This window comes from Ursus americanus, chromosome 31 (assembly GCF_024610735.1).
Source record: "Ursus americanus isolate L20-20 chromosome 31, mUrsAme1.1.p, whole genome shotgun sequence".
NCBI classification, from domain to species: domain Eukaryota; kingdom Metazoa; phylum Chordata; class Mammalia; order Carnivora; family Ursidae; genus Ursus; species Ursus americanus.
The window spans coordinates 27,143,792-27,158,432 of NC_142157.1; the positions used below are offsets into that span (position 1 = coordinate 27,143,792).

Here is a 14,641-nt window from a genome sequence, read left to right on the forward strand (position 1 = left end):
GAAGTGCCAGAAGACTGGGGACAGGCACAGGTGTCTTGGTTTTTAGAAACGATGGAGCAGGAAGCTGGATTCTTAGAAATTATGAAAAGGTGAGCCTGACATCAATCTCTGATACCAATTCTGGTATCCATAGACAGATGGCCTGCGAACACTGAAAAGCACAGGTTTGGGGAAGACAAATGACTGCTAAGCGAGACTCATTTCTTGTTTCATAAAATTTTAGACTGAGAGACCAAGAAAACGATATGGAAGAGAAAATATAGATTTTTTTTTTTCTTTCAGCAAGACCTCTGGTGTAATCGCTCACGGTGTCTTTGTGGCTATGACTGCGAAATAGCTATAAGGTGACAGTAAAGTCAGTCAACGCTTTTATTAATGGTTCAGATGAAGACAGGAGAAGCAGGCGCCTCCTTCGTTAAGCTAACGTGTATCGAGTAGGTATTAAGCCAGACCCCACTGGGCACTGGGGCTGGAGGGGGTGGGGGAAAGAGAGCAATACGAACCACAGCCCCAGCACACAGGACAGAACACGCAGAGGGCTGACATCCCACTCGCCTGCCCGCCAGCAGCTCGGTCTCGGTGACGTCGTGCCACCTCTCGGAGCCTCCTTCCTCACCTGTACAGGTGGGCGCTCCTTACCTTTCAAGATCGGAGGCAGGCCTGTCGCACAGAACCAGGCAGGCTCTGTTACAAAGTAAGACTAGTGGATCCTGCAGCCCCAAGGCGGGACAGTTAAAATGGCAAATGACAGAATTAGGACAGAACACACATACACGGATGCACACACGTGCACACCCAGAGAGGCTAGGATACCAGGCCCAAACTCGAGATACGAATTTATGTTAGTCAATGTGAAGTCCAGCCTGTAGGTGCCAAAGCAGAGGAACGGGGCAGAGGGACCACGGGTTAGCAGTGGTTCAAGGAGAAATAAATAAAAACCTGGACCCGTGTTAGCTGCCGTCCGCCTCACGTGTGACATGGTTAGCACGAGGGCCGTTCCCAGGCTACGCGAAGGTATTTTAAAGTCCACACCAGGGGCCACTGCTCTGTGTGCTGTTTACATCTTACCAGGGAATTGTCTTAAATCCTGGTCGCTTTATTTTACTAAAGACACCGACGGAGATGTGGTAGCACAAGGAATAACAGGAAAATGAGTTTAAAACAAGGTAACGTAAGGAGATGGGGTTTATCTGCCCTGAAACAGGTTCTCATTTTTGGGTTTCAAACAGATGAAGAACCGTTTGATTTCGTCAGTGCGGTTCCCCAGGGAAAGGCCAGGACCACCGAATGGAAGGGCCAATGGGGTTTCGCTGGCTGTCCTGGGGTGGAATACGCTAACCCCTGGGGCCACCTCTGCCGTAGTGTGGCTAGACCACCATCAGGCGTGCTGCACCCCTTCTTATGCAAGATGTCATAAGGTCTCTGAAACAGCGGTTCAAATTCAGCCTCGTGGGTCTCGGCTCAGCCCGCATCAGGCCAGAATGAAACGACTCACATCCTTAGGCTAATCAATTTCACTTGGAAAAATATTCTGCATCAACCCTGATTTCAATAATTTCCTGAGATTCAAAATGCCCCCCCGTGGAATTCTTTCATCAACTTGGGGGGGGGGGTGTCGCGGGGCGGTTTCAGGAGTCACAGTGGGGATGGGCGCTGGCCTCGGCTGGGCACTTACCGCTAGGTACTGCGGGGTGAGTCCGCCCAGACCTGTCAGGTTCCCCCAGGTGGCAGTGTTGAGCTGCTGCATCTGCTGGGCCAGCTGCTGCTGGAGGCGCCTTTGCTCTTTGTCCTTCTGAGTGTCCGCGAACTTCACTACGATGGGTGAAGAGCAGCCCTGTGGTCAGACACAGCGGAAAGTGAAGAGGGGGGTTACCGCCTGGCTGAATCCTCTCATGACACTCAGCACTGGATCTAGCTTTCTCAACTATCTCGGAGCACATGGAACCGTCTGGAATGTTTTCTTTTTTTAAATGGTTTGATATTCCTTCTTCTTCTCTGACCAGTACCATCAACAGAAATTTCCAGATACTGCCACTGGTTTCTCTGGGGATCTGGCGGTCGGTGAAGCCATTTGCTTTCTTGCTCTGATTATTAAACTGCCTCTCCTCCTCTCTTCGTGTGTCTTCCTCCAACCTTTCCACGACCTCCTCAGAGACAAGAGACCTTATCAACATTCTTTAATTAAGCTTCATGGTTCGCTTGTCTGCAAGACAGACTTGTCTGTGTGTCTGCCTGTTTCCACACGTGAGCAGGGGGCAGAGGAGGAGAGACGTTGCAATGGGAAGGAAAACGTCCCTCATTCACGTATTTATTTTTTCACTCTTTCCAATTCTCAGTGATGCATTTTTGAGCTTTGGAACGCAGGAGTCCTCCTGACCCAGCACTACACGGAGGGAGAAGGGTTTTGTTTTAGGAATGTGGATGAGAGCAAGGGAGATTCAGAAAACACAGGCATGGGCCAACGTAACTGTCCGTGTTTTCAGAGAGGTCTCTCTTCCTTCTCGGACACATCTATTCTACCCACCGTGCCCAGGGCTCCTGCAAACCACCAGTCTTGGAAGCATATTCTAGTGAAAGAAGCTGTATCTGAAATGGCAGAAGGCGTCTACTTGGCTTGTCAATGGATCTCACCATTCTAGGTGCTGCTTTCCAGTGTTCATTCCCTTTAAAAGGCAACGAGTAGGGGCAGTGAGTGAGTGCATGGCCAAGGGTCACAGAAGAGGGCGAATTCATGTCTGAGATGGATAAAATCATTAGGGGAAAATAAGGGCCTGCGCCTCCAGCAGGAAGACTTCCCTCCCTGAGCCCCTGTGGAACATTCGCCACTCGGTCAACACTCGGCAGAGACACGCGCTCCTCCCTCCCTACCCCTCTCCCCCTTGCTACGGCTTGCCTACACATCTCATCACCATTAAAGCCGTTAAATTTTGCTGAGATAAAAAGAAGTCATTCTACCCAGGTGATTAAAAAAAAAAAAACTTTTATTGAAACTCAGCATGATAATAGACCTCTCTCTCTCCTCTCAGAAATTTTACATTCCTACTTAAATGAGCTCTCTCTCTTTCCCTTCCCTTCGGGTCATTTTTCTTTTTCCTAGAAAACAAACCTGCGTGTGTTTTGTTTCTTATCACCTTGGGTAGTTACTGGGGATGTAGCTGTGAATATGTGAGGGCTAGCGCATCTGTTATGACCCCAAAAAGTGAGAAAAACGAGGTGGCTCTTTCAGTGTGAACTTCCAGCGTACGGGTCTTCAGCTCTGGCAGCCACGGCCACAGGACAGAACGTTAAATGTCAGTCAACCGCATGAAAATAATATTTCCACCACTTAAAAAAATCTATACTTCATTTTTCTTCTTCTGCTCCGTATTTCAGCACTTCGTTGCTTTAAAGAGAGCAAAATACTCTGAAACGGGAGATTATACAGCGGGAGGGTTTTGTATGGAAAGAGTTGTTACTGTTGCATCAAATTGGTTCCATAACAAATCATAGCATCTCCTCCTAAGAGTACATTTCCTGGTTTTTTTTCTTCCTTAGATACCAAAAAAAAAAAAAAAAAAAAAAAGGAAGAAGAAAAAGATAAAGCAGCAAAAAACTAGGCCCAAAATAACGTGTTTAAACCATAAAAAGGAAAAAAATGGGATGGGTGTAGATTGGAGGAAAGTGGAAAAAAAGAACGATATAAAAATTAATTACTTTTAAGAACATGTTCTTTTGCAACTTTAACATTCAACTCATTTGAATTCAAATCTCTTAGATAATACATCTTGGTTAAAGATGTGAGCCAGAGTCCTGAAAATAACAAAATTAGTTTAAAAAAAAAATCCAGCAAACTTCGGTTGTACAACTACAATGTGACTGGCATACCATGCCATCTTCCAGTTAAATGTCCATATTTTTTAAAGTCAGCAGGAAATTTGAGTGTCTGAGGGCCCCTCTGTCTGAGCACGGGTGTCCGGATTTAAAAACAAGTGCACCAAAATTTGATTTTCTTAATAATAGAGATGTTAATACCAAAGGATCAAGGATTTCTTAAGAATGACTATGCCCCATTCTCTACAGCAGATTCTTTTCATTCTGAGCCTATTCTTCTTTGGTTCTGGTTCATACCCAGGTCTGCGCTACGTTCCCGAGCTCTCTCCCCCTGTAGGAACACAGGAGAACACAGACCAGCATCCTCTGCGGCTTTACTCGGGGGGCCCTGATGGAGGAACTGGGGTTAGAGCTGAAAGAATTTAGGTTAACAAATCATCTAAGGTACAAATCGCTAAATTACAGGAAATAAAAATGATTAAGAATGAAACACATGTATGGAAGATAATAAATACAGGTGAAAACTCTTTTTTTTTCCCTAACCATACTTTCATTTTTATCTCCAAACTGAAAGGTAGCTGGGATTCAGACTGATCCCCAATAATGGAGCAGCTGGAGAGAAAGTGGGGGGCAAACACAGCATCAACGTGTGACTGCATGTCGTGTAAGACCGGATCCCTAGGTATTTCAAATCCTGCTAATTATCTCCTATCGTGGCCGATTTTCACCTGAGCTTGCCTTCAGGTAAGGGGGGTGTGAGTGTCTTAAAAATGCATTGCACTGAAAGGAAAACACAGTGATTATATAAGATATGTTAGGAATATCAAAGTCAAAATGAAGCTCGAGAAAGACAATAGGCTTTGCAATGCTGATATCAAAACTCAGAAAAGTACAGTAAACACTTAATGACAAGGCCATGCACACTCCTTGCCCCCCCTGTCCACCCACCTTCCGCCTCACTGTAAAAAAAAGTTGCCCCCAGAACATGACGAGAAATGATCACTTGGCTCCCAGCATGCTTTGGGAGATGCAGCATTGCAAAAAACAAACAAACAAATAAAAAAAAAAAATAAAACCCCCCAAAAAACGGAGGTAAAAAAAGCGCAAACGATCCATAAAGAAATTTTTGCACGTTAAATAAAATTGAAAATATTTTGCTTTTCAGAGGATGAAAACGTAACTTCAGGTAACACCACAGGGCCACCTCCAGAAAAGATCACCCACACACAGATATACAGGGTACAGAACATGCACTCCCAAATGATTCTACCAGACAGTACAGAGTAAGTAACAGCGTACTACTCTTGGAATGCTTTTGTGCAAAATTCTGAAAGGCCAGACCCAAATCACAGACGAGAAGTACAGAGCCGTCTATCTAGGTGTGTGGGGGAAACACCCACAGCAGCATATCAATCTTCCCCCAAAGCCACTATCTCTCATTTGGAGACCAAATTTGAGCCTTTATGTTTATCGTGCGTTTTTTGGGTAAACAGACGTATCTAATTTTTCGAGGGATTCTCATAAACATTTTCACTGGTTAAACCATGTAGGAGAAGTATTAACTTTCTCCCAACATGCTTGATGCGAAAACACAATTCTGTTTGACTAAAGAGAGCTTGACCCCATATTTAAGGGGGAAAAAAAAAAGAAAAAAAGAAAAAGGGGGAAAAAAAAAGAACCCTGTGATTGGCACAGGGCAGGCTGCAATTTGGAGCGAGGGCTGTTAAGGTTGACTCCATACCAACCCTGGACCAGGAACGGACTGGATCCTTTAGAGGTCGAGAATGAGTCTTGGTTTAAACTGCATCATGATGCTACGTTACAGGGCCTGAGGCCACTGCAGTAAAAGGCTCAAAAAATAATGTACAGCACGTGGAAGGTTTTACTAAATGCATTTCAAGTCATTAGGGGAAAAATTCAGAGTGAGAGAGAGAGAAAGCGAGAGTGAGAGCGAGAGAGAGCGAGAGAGAGGATGAATATGAATGAATGGAAGAGATGGTCAAAGTGTCCATCTGTGACTGTCATGTGAACACTGCACGGAGAGAGCTGCTTTCCCATTCCCCATCATTTGCACAAAGAAAACAAAGAAAGGGCAGATGATACAGTACCTCCATGGTCTGAGACTGATGCATGGCTTTGATTGCATTCTGTGCCATTGCCCTTGTAGAAAATGTGACAAACGCACAGCCTGTGGGAAACAAGGGGACAGGGAGCAGGAAAGACAAAAAACAACAAGACAAAAGGGTTGGACGCTTGTTAAACCAACACAGTCTACGAGAACTGCCACAGGACGCCACTGTTCTCAGTAGTACATAAAAATCAACAACTTCTCTCTCGGTTTTATCTTAGTTTGCTTTTTACTCACAGTGCTGACTTGCTAATCTGACCAAAGCAGAAAGATTTATTTATTGACTAGTTTATTTTTTTTTAAATGGAGACAAGGGGAAAGTAGTTGGGCACTTTTTTCTTTTCTTTTTCTTTTTTTTTCGTCACGGGGGTTTGAAATGAGCAAGATCTAGTTTGCATTTTCTAAAATAAAAAGTTACTGTTTTACATTTTTCTCCTTGGCTGATCATCTTTACTTAGCGCATCCACACATTCAGGCTTTGGATTTCAAATTCTAGCGTTGATTTTTAAGCATCAAATAATAAAATCCTCACACCAAGGGCAAATTAACAAATAAATTCCAGAGGCTCGAAATGTCAGCAAATAAATACGTCTTATCTCTTCTGGGTAGTTAAAACATATATACGTATCCGTATACATTGGTGCGATTCAAATGCAGAGAAACAGACCCCATCCTGCAGGAACTGTTTAGTAATTATTAATTACGAACAAAAACACATGCTCTGTTACTCTGGGAATAGTCAATAGTGCATATTAAGGCAAAACTTTAAAATCTGCATTGGATTTCTTAGTTGTAGAAACCCTTTATGACTTTTCCAAGTTGTGGTTTCGGATATGCATCAGAGATCTGACCTAAAGTCTAACATACACGAGACAACGTTCAGTTCTCTGAATGTCTCCTGTGAGACCCACTGAACTTTCCATGGCTCTTTATTTCTCGTGCCGTACAATACCCAGAATCCACACTGCCTGCTCCAGCTCCTGGTGGCAGGTGCCGGCCACCGTGTGGGTCACCGCTCCAACGACATGGCTCATCGCCCCTCTCAATAATAAAAACACTGCCTTCTGAAATTTACATTTTATTCGTCGTGCACCCTTGGGCTTCTTAGAGAAAAAGACTGTGAAATTAATGCAGATTCAGGCTGATTTTATAATAATACCGTAGCACACTAAAAGCTTAGCTAAAGCAACGCAGACTTATTTCACTTATGATCTCTAATGACTTTAAAAGTGCATTGATTTTCAGCTTCTCTAGCTCGGCACAGTATGAACTTAGGTATCAGAGAATAATTTAGTGTTCCACTCAATTTCTTCAAAACATTATTATTACTACTTAAAAGATTTCCAAATGAAGCAGATCTAAACACTGGGAGGCGGAAGCCTGTTGTCCTCTCAGAGTGAATGCGTGAAAGTGGGATTCTGGCATCCACAATGCAAGATTATTGCCCCTGTGGCCAGTAAGCCAAATAGAATGTTCTACAACCAAAAAAAAAAAAAAAAAAAAATCCCCCAGCAAATTGTTTGGTTTATGTAAATCAATTTGTGAGCCATAAAATTTATTTTCTTCTTTTGCTCTGCGTGTGTACTTGGTGAGATTATCAAGTCAATACTGTATTAGCACCTTTTAATCAAACAGCAATAAGAGAAAGCAACACCTGCCCATTATCCCCAAAGCACAAAAACATCCAGTCATGAAAATAAGTCAATGCATTTTTTTTTTTTGCATCATGCTGTAATTTTTAATACAACAAAACTCTCAGTACATGGGAGAGTCATCTCTCATTGACCTCCCAGTTAAGCTGGCCTTAGGTCTAGCTTGCTATGAATGCCGAGCTATTTCATATACTTCTCTGGCATTATAGCAGCTAGGAAGCTTCCTATTTAAACACACTGTCTGCACCTCCACTGGCTGTAGCTTGTCATCAGGGAAAGCGATCTGGAGCCTTCTCTGAGGCACCTAGAAGACGTGTGTAACAGTGTGAGACAGACGACAGGATGTCTACTGGCTTCCATATTGCGACTCAGCTCTATAATTCGAGAGCCCCAAAGTTACCATCCGTCTCAGAATGATACCCCTTCAAAAACACTGTGATTATGACCGACATTATTAACAGAGGAGATAACACTAAGATTTTTCGTCTTCCGTTTCTTGAGACCACAATGGAATTATTTGCTTTTGCAAATAATCTAATGGAGATATACTTGACATCACAAGAAGCCTGGCCTAAGTCTGCTTTTAATAGTCAAGAAGATTGTTTCATTCACTTTATTTGCTCTTATTATCCAGGAACGTGTGCCAAACTGACAGTTTCCAAATGGAGGTTAAGAATGCATAAAAAAAAAAAAAAAACAACATGTAAAATGTCGACAGAAATCAATAAGGCACAGTTTATGCATTTACCACAATTTCAGAACAAGCAGAACTTTTTAAGTAACTTAGTGAGAAAGATACAGCAATTAGCAGGTCTCAGAAGTATTAGCAATAGAACAATAAAATTCCAACTCTATAAACTTGAACCATTGCTCTTTCCTCTCTGAAACCTGCAATTAAAAGCTCGACTGATGCTTCTAATTATACAACCCTTACTGCATCCAAAAAAAAGAAAAAATGATCTGACAAATCTGATGACTCCTTTAACCTTTGGACTCTATTGGCAGTGGTGCAGTAAGAGAGAACCTGTCTCCTCAGGGGCTCTGTCAAGTTCAGGACTATGCGCTGTGTTCAATTACTTAAGAGGGAAAATTACTGTCGTTTGTAGAGTGAGCGCGCATGTTGGAAATTTCCTTCTCTCTGCCATTCTGGAGGAAGTACTGCAACTTCAGAACCAAATGTTTCATGGCTTGGTAGCTTGTTAACCTTTGTAATTTCTGCTCTGGTCCTACGGCTAGATTCTAATTTTCATTTCCATGCCACTGAAAACATGGTGGTGGCTTTACGATTAGGCCTCAAATCTGTGGCTTTTCACTAATATAGGGTCACATAAGCTTCTTTCACCAAGACCGGCTGCCAGCTTCTTCTAAAAGCCAAGGAACTGACTTCCCTTTGGACAAAAATAACTTAGGTCAACTCGCCCCTTCCAGTAAAAATGAGCTTCTGGGTGCAGTGGAGTCCCTTGGGTCTTGACGGGATAACTGCTCTGATCTTGCGGAGTCAGCCCTCTACTGTTCTAGAATGTCTCAGGGTCAGCCCTCCCCTGTTCTAGATCAGTGGATACACTGTTTCAGAGTCAGTTCTCTGACTACTGCCTAAAACGCAGGAGAAACTAGAAAGGGGAAAAAAGATTACATGTACCAAGATAATGAAGCTTTTTTTGTGTGTGTTTTGTTTTTTTTGGGTTAGGTAAGATAGCCTGTATATTATTGTCTTAAAGCCTCTCCAAATACATAATAGCTGAAAAAAATAAAGAAAAATTCCGTCCTTAACTGTGGCCGACCTGTAATTTACCTTACAATTATTTATTGTCCCTACTTTCAGAATGTCAGAGATCGCTCACAGAAATGAAAGGAACCGAACACTCCTCCCAGTTCGGTGAGGTTGCCTTCTTGCTGCTAAAACAGATAAATGATTGACTGGGGAGAGGTTTCTCCAAGTAATTTCCTCCTACAGACAGGATCTAAGGAAAGCACGTGGCCCTGTCACAGAGAAGATTCTGGAACACATCTATTACACTTGTCATCTCAACTGAAAAGCTATATTCACTCAGGTGTTCTACCTTTTCTCTCAGCTGCAAGAGAATTTTGAGAACTAGATGAATTCTACGTCTGCACCAAAAGAGAGAGAGAGAGAGAGAGAGAGAGAGAGAGAGAGAGAAAGAAGGAAGGCAGGCAGGCAGGCAGGCACGCACGCACTTTTAAAAGCACATACAGTGCCAGGGCCTCTTGCTTTTCTGCCTCTGCTTTGAAAGAGAAGCAGTAGCCTGCTGTATTTCAACTGAGGGAAGCATAATTTAAAATAACTTGTGCGGCATGAAGGAGCTTTCGGCTATGGTAGACTTGTTTATAAATTCCCATTCGGCCAAAGGAAGTTCTTAATGCAGCCAATTTTCCTCGCTGTATCTTTTTAGCAGGGGCAGAGTTTATGAAACATATGCTATCAGTGTAACACGAGAGCATCCAAACAAATACTCGAACGCACCGTCCCCAGTGCTGGGCTGGTTTGTTTAGAACTGGCCTGGAGAGACAGATGGTCTATTCCACCCAAGGCCGAGTGCACAGGACTTACTAGTTTGCAAAAATCTCACCCCTGAGAGGACGTTCCAAGACCGCACTCAGAACGAGGTGACAAAATACAGGTAATAACCCAGGGGTATTTGGTAAGAGTGTCCACGTATGTTTAGCTACTAGGTGGGCACGCCTAAGAGGTTGTGATCGAGTCTGCTCTGTGTACATGTTTTAAAAGTCAAAAGCCCTGTCCTAATATTCTGATCAGATATAACGGAAACAAATGAGGATTTAATGGCTAAATCCAGGCTATGCTTGCCAACATCCCTGAAAATATTGCCAATTTCATTTGTCAAGGGTTTTGGCAGGAGAATGTTGGAACACCATCAACACAGCTGGAATATTCTTAAACAAGCAGAAAGTTACCTTACATGGCAGTGAAGATCTGACTACACTTTATGGGAAAGAAAAATGAGATGAACTCTTTCACTGTCTCTGAGTTACAGACAATCGTTGCCATGGTGCAGAAAACCCGGCAGACTGTACCCAAACAGTCCATTCTGACTGTGGGATTATGGGTATGTGAGAACATGTGTATTTTAGGAAATCAACAGGCTAAGGGGACACTGACAAATAAATGCACTGGCTGAGAAGACGCCAGCTTTGACTTTGAGAGCAAACAGCTCATTTGACTTCCCATGATGGACTCGTGGTATCTTGCTTCCTTTCTCGAAGAAGGTGCGTTCAGCAGGCCTGGGAGGCTGACCTGCTATTGCAGAAGGATGTGAGTATTATGAAGGGGCCTGAAAGCATCTCAAACCAGGTTTTCCAAATTAGAAAAGATGGCAGAATGGGTTACTGCCCCCGGAGGGGAACGTGCACGTTTAGATGCGGATATGTTGCCTAGAGAGAGTCAAACTCCTGATACTTGCTCAGCGCTGGTTTCAACGTGCTTGGTAGATGCTGGGTGCTGTCCATGTACAGCCGGGACAATTCCTGGGGGGCGGGGTGGGGTCTGATCCTGAACATGGCACAAATCCGGGTGCTGTTGAGTCCTGATGGGACTTTACCAATAGTCTTTCTGGCCCATAAGGAGATGATGATTTTATTTTAAAGACAGTGATTCTAATGCAAACTCCAGAGCTGTGGGTCCTGGCAGCCCACTACTCCGAATCGGTGAGGGACTCTGATCCGACAAGCCTGGAGAAACCATGGCTTCGTACCCTGCAGGGAGGAAGTGAAGCTACGGAGGTGGCAGAGAAGACATGACAGGAGACAGCTGTGGGGGAGCCAACGCCCCAACTGCCTCTTTAGTCTTCATTCTTGACGCGGAACTGGGCAAAAGCGAAGCCAGAAAAGTGAACCACTTTTCTGTACCTCTCCCTCATGAGCAAATGGTCTGAGTTAAAAACTTTTTTTACTGACTAGTTTATACTCAGTTTAACGTACTTTGAAGGTGCTTTTCAGAGCAGCCAACCTTTCCTTTCACTTAATTTTTATTTATTTATTTATGTCTGTCTGTCTGTCTTAAACAGCCGAGCCAGCAACAGGCACGGAGACCAGAAATGCTGAGCACCCTTTATCTGCAGAGCCGCTAATGGGAGACACTTATTAATACTTGATTGAAAACTGCAATTCTTTAATGAAAGCAAAATGTAGCACGAGAGAGAATTGTTCTTTTAACAAATACACTGATTCAGGAGCCGTCCCCTGTACCCAGGAGTCCCTGGGTCTCACTAATTGAAAAACCTACCACTGTCTGGCTTTATATTTCAGGACAAATGGTTATAAATGAGCATTTTCTTTTTTGCCATAGGGAATTCTCATCAGTTCACCAGAAATTACTTTTCTGTTAAGAAGGAAAAAAAAAAAAAGGCAGGGAGGAGTATTCTACTCTTCACACGGAGCCAGTATCTACTTAAAATACAGATGAGAGTGCTCCCGTAACTTGTCTCCGAACTCGGCTGCTCCTGGTGTCCAGGGCCGGCTCATCAACCACGCGGCAGATCCAGTTAGCCAAGCTCTCTTGTCAAGTACCGCGTCCTGCTCTTCCCTGCCAAAGCTGGGGCTGCTTTAAAGTCGTATCTGCGGGAATAACTCACGTAGGCTCAAGGAGCTTTAGACGCCGCGGGCACCAAGGCTATTCGTTCCTGTCTCGGCCGGGCAGACGGGGTCAGTGCACGGTGGACCCGGGCCGGCAGAGCGAGAGCAGCAGCCGAGGTCTCTCCGGAGCCGGGCAGGGGGTAAGCTTAGACAGGAACTCTCCCGCATGCCCTGGGAGGCGAGCGGGCAGCTAAGGTCACCGCTGCCATTTACAAAGGGGGAAACGAGGACGAGGAACTGACCGTGGCGGTGGTTCACGTCAGAAGTTCTGGGACTGGATCTCGGGCTCACTGACCTCTGGGCCGCTATAAATTGCACTGATTAATTTAAGGGCCTTCCTTTCTGTTCTTTCTCCATGCTATACGCCTTGGCGAATGGGAAACCGCTAAGACGGAAGTGACTGAGAATAAGAAGGGGAGAGAAGGGTGGTTCGGATTGCCACACTGGCAGCGGGACAGGGACTGCAAAAACAGGATCATGTGTTTCCTCCATGTTTTCTTCTTCTTCGTCTAGCCACACTGCCTTTTCCCACGGGGTTCTACCCCGGGGTGGGTATCTAGCATGACTGTCAGCAGAGTCCTATGATCCCACGTGACTGGAAGCTCTCGGGGAGTGAGTGTGCCGGGTACGGCACGGAGGGCGCCGGGACGGAGCTCCCAGCATCCTCCTGTACCCCTGAGGTTGTGTGGTCACAGGCCTGGGGGGCTGCTGTGGCTGCCGCCGTGACAGCGTGGGGTAAGCTATGGCTCAGCCCCAGGCACTGGGTCTGCGGGTTAGGGTCACGCCCATACCGATCTCGGGCAGCACGTGTTCACGGTGAGGCAGGATGACAACCTTTGCAACTACCAGGGAACACAACACTCCCGCTGTCATTCCCATGCCTCCTTCCTTTTAAAAACCACCTTCAGAAGAAAACACGGGCCCCACAAGCCTGAAGCTGTCCACCTCCTTCTACTGTTCCCCTCGACTACCTCCATGTGGGGCTCTGGAGGTGGGTGTAGGCAGGAAACTTTTGTTCTCTGTGCCTTTGATTCTAGCAGCTGACATCACGAAGTTTTGTGTCTCGAAGTCAAAAGAACAAATGTTCCTCCTTGCATGGTGCTGCGTTTAGTTAAAATGAGGGAGATGGGTGAAAATTAGTGCTTTGGGACCTAAGGCTCGACCTTTCCTTTCAGCATGTGGTTTGAGAAGGCAGTGTTGTCCCAGAACCAGAGACGGGGAAAGAAAAGAAGTTTCTAATTAGCCCCATGGAAACTGCATCAGTAAGTACATTAATAGAATGAGCGCCTCTCTGTGTTGCAAACATATGGATTTCTTAGAAGAAGTGAAAAATGTGTTTTCTATATACACTCTGACTCCAGCCTCCTGGGCTGTCTTGGGAAACACAATCTGATGGGGGGTGAAGGCTCAGTGACAGCGCTTCTCAGTGCTTTAGGGAAGGATCTCTGTGGCGCTGTCCAAGGAGAGGCAAACATGGAAAGAGAGCAGTTATTTCCAGCTACCTTGGATAGCTGCTTGCAAAAATACTGGTTTTCGTCAGTGCTCGAAGCCACGGTCTCTGCTTCTGTCACGGTGACAAAGAGGAGCCTACAATCTTCTGGACCGAGTCATCTCTCTGCCACTTAATGGACTTCCTGCGCTCAGGTCTCCAGGAGTTTTGATCTTTAAAATAAAACCCTCATAGCCCAGGACAGGCCCAGTTTCTCTGAGTTCCTACCTGCTCTGCGCTATGTGGGAACACTGGCGTTTTTCCTTGGTTTCTATTGCTGTCATGAGGCCCATCCCCTTCACACTTCCCTTGGGCATAGGCAGGAAGCCAGAGACCAAGATGAAAACAACCCATATTCTCTTTCCTCCTCCACCTCTCTCCCTCACCCCCAAAACCTACTTCCGTTTGAGATAGAAAGGGTATATAACAGGGTAGGCTGTCGGCTTCCCTGCTGGCCGGGAGAGCCTGAGCTAATATGCTGGCTTCAAGACCTTCTCGACCTGAGAAATACAAGGCGATCACTGCCGCTACGGTGAAAAGTTCACGGTGGATAACTTGATCACACGGGACACATTACAGGGTAACCTCTCGCTGCGTGCGGTGCCTACGTCTACCTTGATCGTGACACAGAGTTCCAATTAGCACTTAAGGGAGGAGACTTTATAGACGGCACACTCACCTCGACTCAGCCCGTCGGGTCCCCGGAGAATCCGGCATTCTTCTATCTGGCCAAATGGAGAAAACATCACCCTGATATCATTCTCATTACATTTCTTCGAAACCATTCCTATGAACAATTTTCGGTCTTCAACAGCTAGGAGATAAAAATAATGAATGAGCAAAGGCCAGTTTGAACCCTTTTCTTGTAATCAGTGCTCGTTACCACATCAAGCCAGGGGCCCGCAGTCATGTGAGAGGAAGCAGCATCCCAAGGCCAGCTTTTCTGATTTC

The 14,641-nt window shown here is 45.1% G+C and overlaps 1 protein-coding gene across 11 annotated transcripts in view; it reads right to left on the reverse strand.

Annotated features, from left to right (window-relative positions):
- Positions 1–14,641, reverse strand: part of CELF2 (CUGBP Elav-like family member 2) — a 505,360-nt gene that overhangs the window by 56,020 nt on the left and 434,699 nt on the right. For all 11 annotated transcript variants that reach the window (XM_087857734.1, XM_087857733.1, XM_087857725.1 and 8 more), the window contains 3 exons: positions 14,370–14,504; positions 5,919–5,998; positions 1,676–1,834 (listed from right to left, as the gene is read on the reverse strand). In XM_087857734.1, coding sequence (XP_087713860.1) covers positions 1,676–1,834; positions 5,919–5,998; positions 14,370–14,504 — 374 coding nt within the window. The remainder of the gene's footprint in view (positions 1–1,675; positions 1,835–5,918; positions 5,999–14,369; positions 14,505–14,641) is intronic.